The following is a 19,600-nucleotide window of genomic DNA, read 5'->3' as shown; positions in this document are numbered from 1 at the left end:
GCATTCAAGAATAATGATAGGCTGCTGAAAGGTTAGAAAGCTCTAATTGAGTTGTAAAGCGGTTCTCGACAAGGTGGTGACATTTCTCAGTGCTGCCCTGTGTCACGGAGATCTGCAGACATGTGAGGCCAAGTGGAGAAAAGGGGCAAGGCTGCAAAATTCTTTAAGTGTTTACTTCTTTGGTCACATAATGACACTTACCGAATTAAAGTAAAAGTGTTGTTCATTATCTCTTTATCTGCAGATTTTTTCCAGACATCATGTTTTGTCATATGTGGCTTTTTTCTCCTGTCTTTATTCAAGAAAGTGGTCTTTAAGTTTGAAATCAGAACTGATTGATTTTATGTTCAGATTTTGCAAATATCTCACTCAGAACCCTACAATAATTCCTACTGGTGCTTGGGTTTGCTCGGATGTGCTCAAACTGTTCGCCTGTACTCAACTGGTTGCTCAACAAAATCCAAGAGCATCAGAGAAATCCAAGAGCAGACGTGGCATGCTTGCACAGAAGCAACGTGAGCACAAAGAAAAGAGCTGAAGCTGGAGCACAGGCAATCCAGCAACACAATATCCTTAGTGCAAGGGCACATTTTTAACCTGGTTAAAGCCCTATTAGACAAATTGTGATTTGTAAACATGGGCTATACAAATCAAATTTGATTGATTAAACTAAAGGACCTCGCTCTTGAATAAAGATGGGGAGAAGAACACTGTCAGACAACCAGTCCAAAATCCAAAGATACCAAGACTAAGACAATCATAAGGCTTGTTCATACTTTCGAAGCTGGAGCCACTGATCTTTCAACAGTTTCACCTCTAAATAAAAAACACATCAAATTGTGTTGTACATAGCCAACGATAGAATTCACAGCTCCAGAACAAACCAGTCTAGAAGAAACGTGTACTGGTTTTGCCTGTCTCATCACTTTCTGATTGGGAGTTTCTGTAGCATCCTGTGCAGAACAAGTAGCACTGCTCAGAGGGTGTAGCTCATCGCTTGCGTTGTAAATGCAACAACCGCTCAAGCTCTCTGCAAGCAACATATAGTGAAGAAGAAAGGCCCTGCTATGCAAACTAATGCAGCTCTAATGATAATGCTATTACTCAAACAAAGCTCTGATAGCTAATAATTGATGCCGGACTGAACCTAATCCTTTAATTCTCTTTCCCTTTTTTCCTTCAGAAAATTCTACAACTTCTGCCAGAGAAAGTCTACAACCGATGGCAATTTCACAGTATAGGTACGTTCTGACGACTCAATGTGAAATACCTGCCACTACCATGAGGTCTAGTTATGTGCTGTCCCTGTGTCTGTCCTTCTTATGCTTCTGTGACCTTCAAGATATAGTGGTGGCGAAAATATCTCCTCCACCACCACCTCGAGCTTCCATAATGAAGAGAAAATAATTTGTCTTAGAGGGGGATGTAAATGGGAAATGCAAATGAGCTCGTCATTTGAAATGCAAATAAGTAATTGAATTATGCTGGCATGATTTCAGTCCCACACACGAAAAATAGGAAAACCCTTGCACAAAAACGATAACCTCAATTTTAACAGTTGTTTGTCAGCCGCTGGCCGCTAAACCGTCCGGGTCTAGATCGGTTGTAGATTGGCCTTCCCCCTCAGGCTCGTCATTCCAAATATCTAGACTCATCTCGGGATGGGTGGATGGCCTGGACAATTTCCATTTTTCTCTCTATCATTAGACGACAAATCACTGCAGGTTTAAAGCTGCCTCTTGGCCCTTTTCTGAACTTACTCAGTTTTCTTTGCTGCTCATCAGTTCACGTGTCATTGGTCAAGAAGCTGTGTTGTCACTATGTACTTTGGCTCTGAAAAAATGTGGTGGCTGGATAGCTTCTCGCCATACCTGAGTTTTAATTGAATTCCTAAGATAACTTTTCTCTTTCACATCATTTTTTTTTCCCTCCACATTGTACAGTAGCAGTTGCTGAAAGCATTTGTGTTCTCATTATAGATTCTTTGTGCCGGGTTGTTTGGATCAGGAACGGCTCTAATGACTTTGAGTGTTTCTGTCCTTGTAGCTCAGGATTTGCGAGGTTTCAGACATTTAACTCAGACCATTAAGAGGTGAAGAAAACCCTCAAACCTTTTATCCTCCTCTATCTGCTGACTTACACCAATCAGCCACCACATTAAAACCCACTGACTTGTTTAATGTCGTACGATTCCTTTTGTCCCGAGCCCAAGACCTATGAAAGGATTCCTGTTCACCTTTATGTGAGCAGCAGAGAGATATTATTGGTTTGACCCAGTGAGAGAAGATTGAGAATAGCTCGACTCCAACACACACAAACTCATATGCAAACTTTGTAGTTCTTATAGAAGAACTCAGCCGAGTCTCCGAGGCTACCACTTAAATATGAATGCGTATACATGCCCTCCAGTATCCCAGTTATGAGTTTTATCCCGGTTTTAATCATATTCCGGATATGGTGTTAACATTGGACTATTGAGAGATGTGGTTATTCATATCCCTGTTTACATAATGAAGGATAGTATCCTGGTTACTTAACTCTTAATGAAGGCCCCTTTGATGTATTTTTGTACCATGGTTACAACAACATAGTCTACCAAATATTTTGATTCCTGTCTGCTGGCTTTTGAAAATGAGGCCACTTTGCCTATTAAAGGCCAACCTCGCGTTGCTGACTTGACTTTACCTTATTGCCAACAATGGGAGATGAGAGCCACAGCAAATATTAAACATGGCCTCTTCGGCCGGTGTGGGGCTGTCACTGCCAATGCACAGAACTAGGCCGCAGTGGATGAAGATCCACTGCCATGGCTGTAGAGTCAAGTCATTGTGAAATGGACAGAACATGTTCCTATGAGTAGGGCATCCTTTTAGTAGCTGTTCATCACAGTTGAACCAACTTAATGAGATGGGAGATTCTTTCGTTGCCACCATGGTTTGTGTTTATGCTACAGCACCTGGCTGAAGTCGCTCCTGTGCCGGATGTCCTCAGTGGAAACCGGGATAAAAAAGTGTACATGCACCAGATTGGGACCAGATATCTTTCACTAATGCATGTCGCTGCCAACTGATGATAATTTGAATCGAAGCCTCTAGATTGTCAGCACCACCCATCAAGGTTAATTAGCAGGTCCCTCCTTTCACATTTGTGCTGTTTGTTGGGGGACTACTTGTTGTGTAAGGGACGTCTCGTGAAAATCTGCATTGCTAAACTTTGACTACTGTGCCTTTTTTTACCTTCTTCCAGGTTCTATTCTGAAAAAGCTTCTACACACTGGAAATTCATTCAAGGTACTTTTTTCATTACTACAAGATAAAAAATGTATTTCCAGGACACATTATGAACCATAACACTAATGTAAGTGTTAATTTAAAAATAATGTAGCTACCCAGTATGCTGCATTTACACCCTGATCAGACCTGGTATAAACATCCATCCTGAGTGAGTGACACGATCACAAGAGTTCATGTGTGTCCTCGTTGCATCCAATGATCTGATCACACAGACCACATTCAGAGGGATTCTGGGATGCATGTGACCACACTCTTTTCGCTGTGTGAAGGGAAATACATCCTGGGCCGCATATGAAGGACCTCCTGCTCAGCGAATGTCTCTGACCTCACATTGATTTGTGTGCGGCCACTGGCATAATATCAGTCTGTGCCCACATAATAATTAGTGATCTCTTTTATTTCAGCGAATCTCACAGTGTGGATGTTATTACCAGGTTTAAACAGGACCTTAGTTTTGTAATTCAAAGATTGGACCTTAGTTTTAAAGATGAATTCCAGACATGTGTGTTTATGTACATTGTTGAAATGAGCTTTTGTTGTGTATATTAATATATCCTTCCATCTAGATTCGATGTGAGGGGATCCGTCTGTTCCTGCTGTGGCTGCAGGCCCTGAGGGACAACTGTGCTGAGGAGCAGTTTCTTATCTTTGCATGTCTGGTGCCAGGGTTCCCTGCTGTGCCCTCCACCAGAGGGCCCTGCACCCTTGACACCATCATTTACAACCCCTTCTCCAATCCCCCCGATGGTGAGACAGGAACTTGCATTCTGTTGTGCTGCCTTATGCGTTGAGGGCGATCCCTGAGGTCATGTGTTTTTAGTTAATGACTCTTGTTTTTCTGTGGTGAATTCACGTCTTTGTATCTGTCACTCTGAGCAGCTAAAGTGGTGCCTGAGGAGATCACCCCGCTCGTTCCAGCTTTGGCTGGGGAAAAAGTTGCAGAGGACCAGACCTGTTTCATCCTCGAAACCCTGCTCAAGTACATGGTCATACAGGTAACAACTAATCAGGCTGCAAAAATACTTCACACCTATATACAATCACTTGCTATAGTGAAGCTATAGCTGAATCTCAGAATTTGGTGGGGATGCCTTGTTAGCATGAGGTGTTTCAAATTGACATGGCTTATATTGTATTGCAATGTTAAATGTGAGATGCAGAAACAATTGTTGGAAAATTTGAAACAATTTAACCCACATTTTGTTATCTCTGTTTACATTATATAGTAGCCAGGTTGGAGAAAAATACATCAATTGTGAATTCTACCTCAATGTATGTTTGTTTCACCTTGTATATGTTGCTAAGGTCATGTTGGGGACAATAAGATAGAAAACAAGATACAATATGAGTTGTTAAGTGTGTCAAGTTGGACTAGTTGGACTTGTTTACTTAGCCCAAACCCTTTTCCCTCTGTGCACTGTTTCTTAGAGGAACCTTCAGACTATTGTGTTTGAAACAATATACTGTCAGTGTGCTGGAAACATCTCCTCTCCCTGTCTCCTGACCTTGTCTGCCTTTGTGCCGTCTGTCTGCCAGGCTTCCAGTTTAGAATGGAGGAACAAAGAGAACCAGAACACAGGCTTCAGGTTTCTCTTCAGCCTTTTCAAGAAGTACTACCTTCCACATTTATTTCCCTCCTTCACCAAGCTCACAAACCTCTACAAGCCTTTATTAGGTAAGAGGACATATGCTGTGTTTCTATCTCGGCCTTCCTGCAGAATCCTTTTCAATATGATTCAGTTTAATACAATTGCACTACTTAAACAATAAGTAAGAGAAACTAATGAGTTCATTAAAAAGTAGCTAAGCATTTAATAAGTTAAAGAGTAAGTGTGTGCTTGTGCGCTTGAGTACAACTAAAGAGTTTATTTTTATTTACAAAGACGGATGTTTGATGTGTTGTGAAGAGAAATGTTTCAAAAATATAGCGTTGTAAACAGAAAATGAGGTGAACTGTTTGATTCAGCTACCAGACCCTTTGAGATGTTTGATCTCTCTTGCTTCTACTCCTTGTGCTCTGTTACCTTCTGCTGTTCCTCATTCACTTCTCCAATCCTCCACAATCAGACCTCCCGCACCACAGACCAAAACCCTTGTATGTGCCAGTGACGCGGAACAATGAGAGCACCTTCTGCACCAGGGACCAGTATCTGGCGCCCCGTGTGGCCTTCATCACCTGGCTGGTCACCTTCTTCCTGGAGAAGAAGTATGTCAGCAGTGCTGCTGCAGCGCAGGGCGCCAAGAATGGCACCGAAGTCATACCCAAACTCATCCAGGTGATTGCGACAGTACCCTTCCGTTGATTCTTACAGCTGTCATTTTTCTCCGCCAAGGACCAACAGTCCCCTTATGAAACCACATTTAAATTCACTTATGCCGATTTTCATTTCGACCTGTCACCTAATCATGCCTGATTTTTTAAAAGCAAGATCCATAAATGAGTGTCTGAGAATTTCAACGAAAATGTTGCAAAAACATCCAATCTCACAATGTTGAACACAATGGAACACATGGGTTCATTCCTGATCCATACCACATCCTTCCATCAATTTGTCATGGTAATTGTTATGGACGTTTTCTGGAAGCTGGTGAAAGGAGAACTTGGGCAGCAGCTGATGTCTTAATGCAGAAGATTTTAATTCAGACTGGATGCATCAAGGAGACCAGAAGATGAAACAGTATAACAAGACTAACAGAGTTACAAGAGCAATTGTCAACCCCAAGTCTGAAGATGTCTCCCACAGCCTCTCCATATATCTCCCTCTACTTGCATCACCCATTCTCACAGCACAGCCATGAATGTGCCTTAATATAACAGTAAATCAAGTGACAGGAATCATGAGAAGAGACAGACATGAATAAAATGTGAAATTAATGTTATTATGATTACATTTTGATTCGTGCAGCAGCTTAAAAATGACCAAAAAATGCAACTATGGAAAGTCTTTGTCATTGAGACTCTCATGATCATTTATTTAACTCGGAGTAGGAAGCCCTGTAGCAGCATACAGAATAATTCTCACTTATCTATGTCTCACTGTGGTGTCCAGACTGTCACTGCAGGCAGTAGCAGCCAGGAGAAGAAGGAGGATAAGATATCGGACGGGGATGCGAATGGACCAGCGGGGGAGCCTGAGAAGAGCCACTCCAACAGCAGCACGCTGTCGGATCGGCGGCCCAGTGATTCCAGTTTGTGTAGCATTGAGGAGGAGCACCGCTATGTCTATGACATGGTGCACGCCATCCTGCTGTCCACCCGGGACAACGTGAATTTTGTCAACGAGGTCTTCCACCAGGTACAGTGTGGTCCCTAAGACATGTTTCTTCATTTGATGTTGTGAAACTTAATGTCAGATCCTCATATAGGTTCATCGTTGTGATGGCAACACTGTGATAACATGTACTATGTTGCCCTCTGCTGGCCGTTTGTTCACATAACTTGAAAATCCTTCAGGCCACACTTCAAAACGATTCATAACACTGAATAAGTTAAAGCTTCTCCCTCTAAAGGCTTTCCTGCTGCCCTCCTGCGAGGCGTCAGCTACCAGGAAGGTGATCAAAGTGTACAGGACGTGGATTCTGCAGGACAAGCCCGGCTTCATGACCGAGCCGGAGAAAACAACACAAGAAGATGAAGTGGATGACAGCTCTGAGCAGATTCTCAACACTGAGACAAACCACATTCATGTACAGGTGAAAGGAAAACTAATATATATCAACTTTTATATATATAAATATATATATATATACTCTCAATATATACACTTATAATAGTTTTAGATTTAAAGGTCTGGTAGTGTCGTAGAGAATTTTGAGACCTTTTAGTAGAGCACATATGTTGTCAGATGTTACTACTAAATGAAATGCAAAATACAAAAGCAAGTGATCTAATTGGTTAGCCTTAGCAGTAGTTAAACTGTACCACCTTATCTGATCGAATTAAGAATATACATATCGTAAATTGCAGAAGAACAAAACTGAGTGCGCTGTTAACTAGATATTTAAAAAAAGTAAATATTTATTGTAGATAAAATAGTTTGAGGAACCTGAGAATCATCATGTGCCTGCATCACAAAAGGTCCAAACAAAGCTTTAGGTGCCTCCATTTATTAGACAGAACCAAAGAGCTGATATATACAATATTACAGCATGGAATGTTTTTTCTCAACAAACTTTGAGGCTCGTTTCTGAATAGCATCTACATCAGTATCTCAGTTTATGTTCCCACCTGACTGTCTTACCTTGTCTTCTACAAGACGGAGGTTCATGGTCACAGAAGGTCATCGAGCTGGGGGAGGACGTACTCCTTCAGCAGCGCCATCAATCGGGGCTTCCTCACTGAGCAGCAAAACCGGGACATCAAGGCTGGCATCCAGCCTACACTACAGGTCTGTCTCTGTGTGCAGGGCTGTGTGTTATCCTGAGAGCGCAGCATGTTGTGATTATAATTAGCAATTGTCAACTACATGCTCTATTTGTTGTATCGTGTGCTCATCCTTCATGCACTCATGCGTGTAGGTGTTCCTGACCAACTCGTCCAACGTGTTCCTGTTGGAGCCGTGCCAGGATGTACCCAAACTCTTGGAAAACCAGGTTGAGGTGTGCAAGGGGGTTCTTAGCATCTATCGTCACATGATCATGGAGCACACGATGAACACACAGACATGGTCAGTGAGATATTCAAATATACATGGAGGCCTTATTTCCTAAAGACTCTATCATGATATTTCATTTGATTTAATTGTCTGTGTCGTGCAGGGAGCAGATGCTGCAGGTACTACTGAGGATCACTGAGGCGGTGATGAAGAGGCCCCAGGAAAACCAAAGAAAAGATAGTTTTGCTGAAAGTTTAGCATCGATACTCTTTAGGGTATGTCTGCATGTGCTTTGTTTTACATTAAGTCACACACAGGGTATTTTATTTATATCTATACATTTTATAATACACTGTAATTACGGTATGTATTTTCCTTTTTGAGGAAAACTTTTTTCTCGGGAACCAACTGTTTATTTACTGTATCTGTTTGTGTTTCTGTTTATACTAACTCATCTTGCATTCAGACCATCATCGTGGCATGGGTGCGAGCCAACCTGTGCGTATTTATCTCCCGGGAGCTATGGGACGAGCTGCTGGCAGTGCTGTCCTCTCTTACCTGCTGGGAGGAGCTGGTGACAGAGTGGGCCAGCATCATGGACTCGCTGACGGCTGTGCTGGCACGCACCGTCTACGGCCTGGACATGGGCAGCCTGCCTCTGGACAAACTCAGTGAACAGAAGGAGAAAAAGCAGAGAGGACGTGGTGAGGGGGGGGGGGAGTGGTGGGGGAATTTGGGAGAAAACGTGTTCAACAGTTTGAAAGCTTAATCTGGTTACCTTACCAGTTTTCTGAATTTAACTTTACGATAGTTGGATGTATTTGATTGTTTTACTTAAACTTCAAAACTGATCATTGACTCAGTGTTTGAAAACAATAAAAACATGCAAAAGGGGAAATTAGTTAGAAGTTCTACGTGTCACAAAGCTGTTATTCAGAATAACATTTATGAAGTGTAACCAAAACCTATACTTGGTGTTACTTCTTTACAGGATTCAATTTGATCCTTGACTCATCGATTCGTTCTGTCTTTAATCATTAAACTAGAATGACACTTAGCAGAGCACATGGATTATGTGGTCCTGACGTTTCTGTCTGTAATCCTGCTAAATAAGAGACAAACACATGTAAACATAACTTCTGTGTTGGAGGTAGCAATGCTGAGTATTAGTTTTTCCTAGTAAGTTACGTCAATTTTTTTTAGCTGTGACATATTTACTGCCAAACTCCCTTCCAGCTCATGCTTATGCTAGTTCAATAACCACACTACATGCTAGATAATGTTGAACATGTTATTATAATGTGGGTGATGGTTAAAGCCACAGAGGACTGTCTCACATGTTAGTAGAATTTGATAGTGCTAAATCCAAATATACATAAGCTTATTAATAGAAGATATACACTCAGTACTCAACATATATTGTTCTTTGCACGTCAGGAGTGATCCATGACTCCCAGAAGGGCGCAGTAGTGGCACGCTCCTTCTCACTGAGCTGGAGAAACCAGGGGGAGCAGGGCGGGCCTGCGGTTCAAGAGCCCATGAGGATTCGGTCTGCCACTACGTCAGGAGCTCCTGGCGTGGAGAATGCCCGAAACAACGTCCGTCAGAAAGCCTCTGGTAGGTTCTTGTAACACTATTGATAACAGTGTTGTTGCATTGGGCTGTATATTACTAATCCATCAAAGCAGGCAGAAGTCAATGACAAAGGGGGTTGATTTTATATAATCTTCAAAATGCATATACTATTCTGTGTCCATGCTATGCTAATCTTCTCGCTTTGTGCGGGCTAACAACACAATACTGATAACCTTCTGGAGCAATACATCTGACCACAGGGTTTATCAAACGTATTACGGTGTGTGAAAGCCTTCGGACACGTCCATGTGTGCACAAGCCCAGGTGTCGTTGAAAGGCCCAACACCGGGGACAAAGAGACCAGCAGATGGCCCCCATTGTTTCCTTCATATGTCACTGGCCAACGTCAACATGTTTCCATGTCAGTTCGATTCTTCCACGGCATGTCACCAGCCCTCTTTGGACACATATTGTCCTTAGCTCACTGCAGAGCCTGCAGACAGCCCTTATCTGATGAGAACGTGGCAGGCTGATTATAAGTTGAGCTGGAGAGCAGTAACTGGCTTCGGTGCTTGTTCTGGTTGTCTTAATTTTGTCTCGACAGAATCTTAATGCGGAGGATAAAAGACAGAGACGATCCCTTTTCTTTTCCTTCCCCTTCCGCCTCTCCAATTACCACCAACGTCCTGAAATGACGCGCTTGTTGAGTGAGGAGGAGATGTATTTGTGCCTGAAGGATGAAGTCTTAGTAGGGATTTTGTGTGTCTCTCGCTCTCCCTCACATACACACACACACATGCACTGACACATCTATTATGTGTCTCATGTGCGTGTTTATGCACCTTTTGTTACTCTGTTTATATGCATCTAACAAACAAAGACGCACATTAAACACTAGGCCTTCAATTTCCCTCCCTTTCTTTGGCCTAATTGGATTTCACCAACATTGATCTTCAAAGGGCCGACAGCCCTCCTCCTCACTCCTCAAGAGAAGGCCCACCCATCAATTGCATGGCAGTTTTTGATAGTTTCATTAAGAGTGTAATTAATGCTCATTAATATGCATAAATGGGAAGCAGTGCAGGCTGTAGCAGAGACGATGTATCTCTCTCTCTCACTAAAGGGCATAATTAAAGTGTGCTGAAAGCAGAGAATAGAACTGCCCTTTTCCATTGCTCTCTTTGAGATTAACCCTGAAGTGCCATCCAGACACAATGACAATGCCTCCGCATTGACAACTGTGAAAACTTGGATATACTTATTCATGCAAATCCAAACTAAGATTGTGCTGAGATCTTTTCTTGATAATTGAGAAAAGGCTGGTATTTCATGATGGGACTAAATCATCTTCTATAACCCCAGAGATCCAGTTGAACCAACTCTGGGGTAAAAATGAAAATAATAATAATAATAATCTTTAATTGTACCTTGGCCTCATCAGGGGTTTCAGCCTTTTAATCATAAAAACGTTAAAAGCTGAACCTGAGGGTGCACTGAGGCAGAAGGTAAATCTTACTGGCTATTGACCTATAGAATTTGTTGACATAAACACAAACAACAAACAAATATTGTTCACAAGGATCCCTAGTTGAATGGTGACTAAACTGCACACAAGTTTACAGTTAAAAAACTGTCCTTAGGCCTTTCTGGTGAACAAACTCCATAGTGGTGTAGTTACTAAAACCAACTTTTACGTTTCTGTATTGAATTTTATTTTCGGGAACCAATCACCAATTCAATATTTGCAATAAGCTAATCTTGGCTGATATCATACCTCACTATTTATCTTTTTTATTTATTTATTTGTATTATGGTATTTTTGGGAGTATCTATACTTTTACAATATAAGTTTGATATTGGCCTGTATGTCCCCGAACATTACATTATGGCTGTGTCAACAGGAATGTGAATGTTTTAATTCATTTAGGAGAAGTGTCTCCTAAATGTAGCGAACAAGACAATGCTATCAAGTTTTGTTTTCAGCTGGCAAATGTCCCACTTATTGTATATTGTGTGTAAATTTAATGAATAATTTTCAAGTATGCCAGTTGATGTTATGGTTAAACATCTGAATATCTATTGTTTATATTATTCATATTTCAGAAAAAGTGTCAGTATGAAACTAAATTCTGTTGCTTCAATCTGAGCTTGGCATCAGTCTCTTCTCCCCTTGCTGTAGATCTTATCTGGGATTTAAAACAAAATCACATTATAGTTGTAATTATCTTGTGGAATTTCTGTTATATATTCAGATTTCACTGATGTATTGATGTCATTACCTGGCTCTTCAGTGCTTTATTTTACTCTGCTCTCCTGCTCATACATGTATTTATCAATGGAAGCAGCTTTGTAGCATTCTGTACCTTAAGCTGTCACTGAACTCTCTCTTCTCCTTTCTACCTCTTTTCTATTTCCACTGTCTCTCCTTTTCTCCGCTTGTCTCTTCCCCTGATGGAAGCTAAGCGAAGCCAGTCCATCAGCAACTGTGTTCATCTATGCGAGGCTATTCCCACTACTAAAAGTGTCCCTATGCTGCTCCACACTGTGAGCTCTTTCTTGCCTGGTATCTCTTCTGGTAACTCTGCTTGTTCTCACAGACTCTCAGGTAAAGTGCATTGTGAGAGCTGCATGTGTGTGTGTGTCTGTGTGTGTCTCTCCATTCACCTGTCACTGTCTGTCATCATTTGCCAGTTTGTCCGTCTGTCTGTTGTGACTGTATCTAGAGCAGCGGGTTATTGTTTTTAACAGCAGTCTTGTTAATTGAACATATTTTACAATGTAACTGTGCCTAGGGGCCGTCCTGGTTTGTGTGGAAATACAGTTTACATGTCTACATCACCACTGCATGTGTGCATGCTGAAGATTCTACCTCATATCTTCATGAATGCATCAAATCTTCGTCTGTACAGTGACTGCAAATCCATGTTAAGATTTCAGTTTTTGTGTTCATGGTCTTGTGGCACTGGTTTATCCGTGTGTCCTTTTTTTCCTGATCCAGATGTGGAGGAATGTCAGCTGTCTGAATGTGGGGGAGAGGAGGAGCTGGGAGGCAGGGAAAGCCCTCTGCCACGTAGCAGCAGCACCTCCGACATCACCCAGCAGCTGTCGGAAACTCTACCAGGTGAATCATCTGGAAAGAAATGCCAATCAGCAGGCCTGTATTAAGATGATTTATCTGAACTACTTGTAATCCATCAGGTAACAGTGAATAGGAAAAAACTAATTTGCCAGTTGAGTTGACCGTTTATTAATAAGACTATTTTGATGAGATGCAATCCAATGAAATAGCAATAAATCAGTCTATATTTAACCCGTTATGGAAACTTTTTGTAGACATTGAGTCAGATATTACAGGTGTCCAGGCCATAGTCAGGTGTGATGGAATCTGAGGCAAACTAAGGCAATCTGAGGCAATCCTTTGATGGATAAGAAGCCCTGCATTTTAAATTATAAAATAAGATATAATGATTAGAAAAACTTTTTCATAAGTGTGACGGAAAAGAAATGCCCCTGCGCCCATCTCAGTGCACATGGCCATGCTGGTCTTAAAATTAGATGTGGTCATTCTTGGCATTCTACATTCTTTTACTTTTGACCAACCCAGTGGTCTCTTTTAATTTGAAGGGTGCAATCTGAGGTAACATGTGAAAGCAGACATACACTGCTTGTTACACACACAGATTGTCATGAAGTGAAGCAGTTTTTTATGCAGAAATATCTTACTACCTGGAATATCTCCCCTTATAATGGCAATCAGGTATCGTGCACCTGGCGTTTAAAGGGACTGCAGATAGCCCTCTGATTGGTTTATTGCATGCTCTGCACAAAAAATTTATAAAGAACTTGCCTTTTAACTGTGTGAGTGGCAGAACATCTTCTTTATCAACTGGCAATGATGGATTTCAACAGTTTCTGAATGCGTTTGCGCTGAATGCTTAGATCATTAGAATAGAGCCCTAATTTGTAAATGTTGTCCCTGAAGAAATGTTAAGAATGAAACCTTAAAAAGTAATTGTTGCCTGTCCATACTTTTAAAGATGTAAAGCCTAGAAATTAATTGTTATTTAGGATGATTTGAATATTTTCCCTTTGCGTATTAACAACATCTCATGTTGCATTTCAGCCCAGAAGAGAGAGTACTCCCCGACTTCCTGTGGCTCAGATAGCATGACGTCTGAGGGCAGGAAAGAAAACAGTGAGCCACCAATGGTGAGAAGAATCATTTTCTAAAAGATTATTATTTTAAATGAACAAAAGATTTTAATCCATACAATATATAATCTCATTTATACATATTTCTGTGCTCCTAGATCCTCATCCGACAGAGCAGCAGTACGGCTGAGACAGAGTGCAATGCTGATGGCCAGACTAACTACACATTGCCCAAGCTCAGAGAGAAAAGTTAGAGATTACATCAACAATTATGTCTTAAAAATCATTCTTTGGGATATCTGTATAACTGTGTGGGCTGTTAATATTTGAAGTAAATCATTAAAATCAAACATATCAATCAAAGCCTACTTCTTTGACTAAGTTTTCCTCACCCAGCCATCTAATTCTCTGTATTAATCTTTTGTGTCCTTTATCCCTTTCCTTCACTCACCCTCCCTAGGTGAGAGTATAAGCAGCGAGACGTCCAACGGCTACCTCAATGAAGCTGAGGTTACCTGGCAGGCCTTCGACGAAGAGGCTGACACTCAGTCCACACAGTCCGCCCACATGGATGTGACGACTGACCCCCAGAGCCAGGGGAGCCTGCTGCTCAGCCACAATGAGGCTCTAGCAGGTAATGAAACAAGCAGCGAAACCAGATTTTACTTCCCTATATGTAACCCTGATGTGAATATATAATTATGTAAATGCTGAATAAGATCTTCAGACTCCTTTCAGGGTGCAAACTCTGGCCAAGTCGATTTGGTTTTCAGTGGCCGGTAAAGGATTTTATCCATTGAGGACAGATTGCCATCTTTAGAAAAGCGCTGCTTTTCACAGTGCACTCCTATCTACACGTTTAGCACATCCATCTGAGGTTGTGCTACCTCCAATATCCCTCAAAGCGACTCTGTAAGGAATCTCCACTTGCTTGTCAGTGTGTGCTTCAGTGCCTCTTTCAGACGTTCCATTTTTTAAAGCTGCTGACAGCTTGTGTTTGAATTTTTATCAACGGGGAAGGAACATGTGGTATAGAGATTGATTAAACCCAGCAGGAATTTTTATGTTGGTAGTTTTCGATATTTTTATTTGAAAAACTACAGGTTTGAGTTTACCCCCTCTCTCTCTCCTACATCATTCCTGATTCCTGCTCATGTATCCCTCTGCCCCTCACACCCTTGTATGTGACCTTTTGTTTGTGTTGTCCCACACTGTGACCATCATGGAGTCGTCACTCCTCCTTTGTCCCTGTGCTCCTTTCCTCAAAAGCCGATTTTACCCCTTCTCCCTTGTCGTTTTTTTTAGGTCCTGAGTGTGCCCTCCCTTCCCACTCCGCACCCCCGTCCTACCACCACCACAACCACTACCACTACCCTCAGAACCCCCCCGCCTCTCCAGCCCTGCTGGTGCACACAGAGTGCCCTCGGGACTGCCCTCTGGAAGACACCATGCATCAGTCTGTCTTACACATGCCACACCACTTGGGTACTGCTCCCCAGCTGCTACTCATCAGATAGACTATATAGACCTCATTTTCCATTGATTTTCCATGTTCCATATATTTTCTTCAGCCTATCCTTTTCTTCCTTTTCCATATTTTCTTTTATCCATCCTCTCATTTCGCAGATCACAGTCACTTAATTAAGTATATTGAATGACTTTTTCCCTTGGAATTATTCATGAATTCCCTCAAATTTTAGTGTTAATGTTCTGCTGGAAGAGCAAAAACCACAAGTGTTCTGCCTCATACACTTTCCATTTATATGTGTCCTCCTCAGGCCTTCACTCCCTGTCCTCCCCATCTTTCTTCTTCCCACTAGGTGGCACTGTCCTCCTACAAAGTATTTTGGGCTGATGCATGTGACTTTTGCCTGTTTCCCAAAAGTGTTTCAGTGCTCTAACAAAGATTGTAGTACTGGGATGCATTTGGGAAAAAATAAATATGGATTTGGTCAACAACTGCTCTTACAGAAACAGTATGGCTCTGAGATTTAATTCATATTTTATGTGTTGCAAACAAGTCTCAACATTTTAAATATGTGCTGCATTTGTTGACTAAAGCCTATATCCACAATAAAATGAAATTGCTTCACTTTGTATTAGGTTCTGGCAGCTACACATATGGGTTTTAAAGAACAATTTATTTTGCAACTCAAACCACCTCAACACTCTCTCCGACCCTGCAGACAGCAGTGAGTGTCTGGCTGATGACGTCAGCATCATCGCGGGTGGGACCCTGACTGGTTGGCATGCTGATTCAGCCTTCGTCCTTTGGAGGAGGATATTGGGCATCCTGGGAGATGTCAACAGTATCCGCTGCCCAAAAATCCACGCCAAGGTCTTCTCATATCTCTATGAGCTCTGGCACAAGCTGGCCAAGGTAATGTGGAGAGGAAATCACCTAGATATGAAGCAATTAATCTCAGTTCGGGGTAAACTACTTACCCTTAAAAAGATGCTGTTGCCATCGTCCGAGGCCTCCATGAAAAGTCTAATAATCATACATTTTATAGCACTTTTAACAATGTTCAAAGACACAGGCTTCCCAAAATAACAGAAAGGGAATAACTATAAATGACATACATGTCATACTCACACATACACGTGATAATAAATCAATCCTTTATTTCCTTGTATAGAAAGGTTGTGTTCACTGACTGAAGTTAAATTTGTTCTTACAGATCCGGGACAACCTTGGCATCAGTGTGGACAACCAGTCTTCTCCACCCCAACCTGCCTTCATCCCTCCTCTGCGAATGCTTGCCTCATGGCTCTTCAGGGTATGAGCAGCAGTAACAGAAACTGTCCCACAGGCAAAGGAAATAGCGATATCTAATCATCATATTCCAGCAAAACAATAAATACAAATATAATAACACTCAGTCGAGGGCATTCCTCCACCAACAGTCAACAATAAGAGTTCCCACATCCAACTACATTTGAATTATGTTTTCTAATTATAATTATTTCATCAGTCTCCCAAAATACATCTTGGAATTTATCTCAATTAACGAAAATGTTGGTAAACATCTTGAATTGTAAGCATGAAAGAAATTGCTGGATCTGCCCCCTGAGCCCTCATTGTTTGCACTAGTTTCCAAACAGTGTAAAAGAATAGATAAAATATATTAGCATCCAGTAGTCGAAGTTTTCAACTCCTCATAATAAAAACAACCTTTGTATCTCTCTCTCCTCCACAGGCCACCATGCTACCTGCAGAATACAAGGCAGGCAAGCTGCAGGCCTACAAGCTGATCTGTGAGATGATGACCAGACACCAGGATGTGCTCCCCAACAGTGATTTCTTGGTGCACCTCTACTACATCATACACAAGGGCTTCTCCAGCGACGACCAGGTACAGACATCAGGTGGCACCTCAGTAAAGCATCCTGTTGTTCTTCTTTTCAGCACTAGATGGCGCACCAGTCCAACACACTCTACACCTGTACACAGGCCATATATGAAAATGGGAAAATGGATATTTGTAGTTGCTAATTTGCTATTCATTTATTACTATGTGATGTGTTGTGTTATTATGACTCAGGCAACCACTTGATTTATCAATAAGTATCTATACCCAGTCAGAGGTATTTCGGGACTCAACTCAGGGTCATGTAGTTGTTCCCGGAGCCACACACATGCTGCTGATTAAACCTTTGCACCCTTATAGTTATGCACCTTCCTAACAGCTTGTGAGGGGAAACCCCCCTTTTTATCACAGTGACAGTGACCTTCAGTTACTTCAGTGTGGAGTGACATAAAGCCAACGTGAACACCGTCACCCCACGGTCGGTCAGGTGGAGATTAGGCCAAATGAAAAGGCCTGAGGTGGCTCAATCAGAGGTATTTCGGGACTCAACTCAGGGTCATGTAGTTGTTTTGCAGTCCTTGATTATTGAAGCTGTTTTGAAAACTGGCTGCCAATCAGTGGTGATGAAGAATTCTTCATTGTTTTGGCATCTTCCACCTCCTCTAGCCACACCTTTCCTCATATTTAAATCTGGCCTTGCTCCATTCCTTTCAAACGGAGCTCAGTGGAGATGAATGGAGTACCCCAAAACAAAGGACATGGATAAAAGTGTGTGTGTGTGTGTGTGTGTGTGTGCGTGCCCCCTGATTGGGTTTCTATTGCACCTTGGCAGTGCGACAAGCTTGTTAGAATGTTTTCCATGTCGTTAAATAATGTTTGGAGCCCCTGCCGAGTATACGTGATTAATTAAGGATTGACGTCTGTCGCGCTCCGTTAGACTGACATGTCGGCCAGGGGCCCAGAGTGGGCTGGGCTGGCCTGCCTGTGTGTGTTTGAGAGTGAGTGTGAGTGTGTGCGTCTGCGTGTGTGTGAAGGAGCGGGAGGGGAGGCTGGGGAACGTAGTGTAGAGTAAAGCAATGAGGGGGGGAGCACACGGAGGGACGTAGCAACATTCTCCAGCTTTTGTTGTGGCTCTGTATAATGCGTCAGGGGGCCAGAGCCAGGCTGGCCACTGAAGCATGCTCAAATTGGCCGGAGAAAAGAGTCCTCACGCCACACAATAGAGGACAGCCGCACGCCTGCTTACCATAAGAAAGTGGCTCTTACTACACCCCTCCTCCTTCCTCTCTGCCTGCCCCCGCAACCCCCACCTCCAAAAAAGGAAAAAACATGCACTTTTTCAAATGCCGCATATTCCTTAAATCGCTTTTTTATACACTATTTTTCCAATCATCTTACAATTAAACTTGTCATTGACTGGTCTGCAAATTATATAATGTGATATTATTTTGGGGGGGTTTAGTTCTGCCCCCCCCTGCATAAATTGAGGGGGGTTATATTGATCAATATGTCCATCTATCCCTCTGCTTATAATAGTTTATTTCAAATTATTTTTCCATGAAACTACCCAGTTATATTATTATTTTACAGGTTAGTGGTGTATTTTGAAATATTGGGTTTGCCAAGGGGGATATCTAATCTCAGATCAAATCGTATGAAATAAATTATTTTCTTTATTAATTAGAGTATCCCAAAATACTCTAAGCATACAGGTTTGGGTTCTGTACTTGGTAATCCCATTCTATATCCTCACCATTATAATCAACTCAGCTCCACAGCAAATGACAGAATTCTCCTTTCAACTGACAGAGTGCCAAGGTCAGGGCTATTGTCCTGATTGTTTGTCATTCTCTGGTCACTGGTCTCATGAAGGCATGGCGTAACACAATAGCAGTAATCTATCTAATAGGTCCACACTCTGGACTTCAGAGGTCAACAGCAAAATTTGTGAAGTATAAACCCACATAGCTTTAATTGCACCTTTATTTTGCGTCTGTTAAAGAGTGCATCACTCGTTCATATACACAAATCATTTTTAATCTCGCAAACAGCATTTAAGGTAGGGTGGGTAAATTGTGTCTGAATCTTGAATGAAAAGCTTTAAGTGCGAGGTCGATTTTAACAACACCTGTTCGACCGATCTACCTGCTTCTTGACCTACTTTGTGTTGGCACCGTAAAACCAGAGCCAGATTAAAATGTGACAGATGACCCCGGAGCCACACACATGCTGCTGATTAAACCTTTGCAGCCTTATAGTTATGCACCTTCCTAACAGCTTGTGAAGGGAAACCCCCCCTCTTTATCACAGTGACAGTGACCTTCAGGAACTTCAGTGTGGAGTGACATAAAGCCAACGTGAACCCCCGTCACCCCACGGTCCGTCAGGTGGAGATTAGGCCAAATGAAAAGGCCTGAGGTGGCTCTGTTCATAGTTGAATTTATGCAACTTTTGTTGACGTGGGGACCATGCTGCTGCCAACACATAGCCACATGCAGAGCTGAATACCCATTTCTATACACACACTCACACACACACATACACTAGGAAAAAAGAAAACACTTTGCATTCTACATTTGATTTCGCTAAAATGCCATTTTCAGGCAATCACGCAACAGTTTGGTACATGCTAATTACTTCTGACTGCACCGCGCATTATGCTTCAGAGGTCAAT

At 42.0% G+C, this 19,600-nt stretch overlaps 1 protein-coding gene across 5 annotated transcripts in view; it reads left to right on the top strand.

Annotated features, from left to right (window-relative positions):
- Positions 1–19,600, top strand: part of ralgapa2 (Ral GTPase activating protein catalytic subunit alpha 2) — a 93,735-nt gene that overhangs the window by 25,376 nt on the left and 48,759 nt on the right. For 3 of the 5 annotated variants that reach the window (XM_062397984.1, XM_062397987.1, XM_062397985.1), the window contains exons 4-24: positions 1,184–1,241; positions 3,247–3,290; positions 3,860–4,040; positions 4,173–4,288; positions 4,830–4,968; positions 5,361–5,569; positions 6,344–6,589; positions 6,804–6,986; positions 7,550–7,681; positions 7,812–7,960; positions 8,052–8,163; positions 8,355–8,592; positions 9,326–9,505; positions 12,462–12,584; positions 13,587–13,672; positions 13,774–13,864; positions 14,076–14,249; positions 14,921–15,100; positions 15,802–15,995; positions 16,297–16,395; positions 16,816–16,971. In XM_062397984.1, the coding sequence (XP_062253968.1) occupies positions 1,184–1,241; positions 3,247–3,290; positions 3,860–4,040; positions 4,173–4,288; positions 4,830–4,968; positions 5,361–5,569; positions 6,344–6,589; positions 6,804–6,986; positions 7,550–7,681; positions 7,812–7,960; positions 8,052–8,163; positions 8,355–8,592; positions 9,326–9,505; positions 12,462–12,584; positions 13,587–13,672; positions 13,774–13,864; positions 14,076–14,249; positions 14,921–15,100; positions 15,802–15,995; positions 16,297–16,395; positions 16,816–16,971 (3,090 nt within the window). Of the gene's footprint in view, positions 1–1,183; positions 1,242–3,246; positions 3,291–3,859; positions 4,041–4,172; positions 4,289–4,829; positions 4,969–5,360; positions 5,570–6,343; positions 6,590–6,803; positions 6,987–7,549; positions 7,682–7,811; positions 7,961–8,051; positions 8,164–8,354; positions 8,593–9,325; positions 9,506–11,921; positions 12,069–12,461; positions 12,585–13,586; positions 13,673–13,773; positions 13,865–14,075; positions 14,250–14,920; positions 15,101–15,801; positions 15,996–16,296; positions 16,396–16,815; positions 16,972–19,600 lie in introns of all 5 variants that reach the window. The other 2 variants (XM_062397989.1, XM_062397988.1) reach the window with 2 other exon arrangements.

This window comes from Platichthys flesus, chromosome 10, assembly GCF_949316205.1.
Source record: "Platichthys flesus chromosome 10, fPlaFle2.1, whole genome shotgun sequence".
Lineage (NCBI taxonomy): Eukaryota > Metazoa > Chordata > Actinopteri > Pleuronectiformes > Pleuronectidae > Platichthys > Platichthys flesus.
The sequence above is the reverse complement of the archived record's forward strand: the minus strand, read 5'-3'. Positions and strand labels throughout refer to the sequence as shown.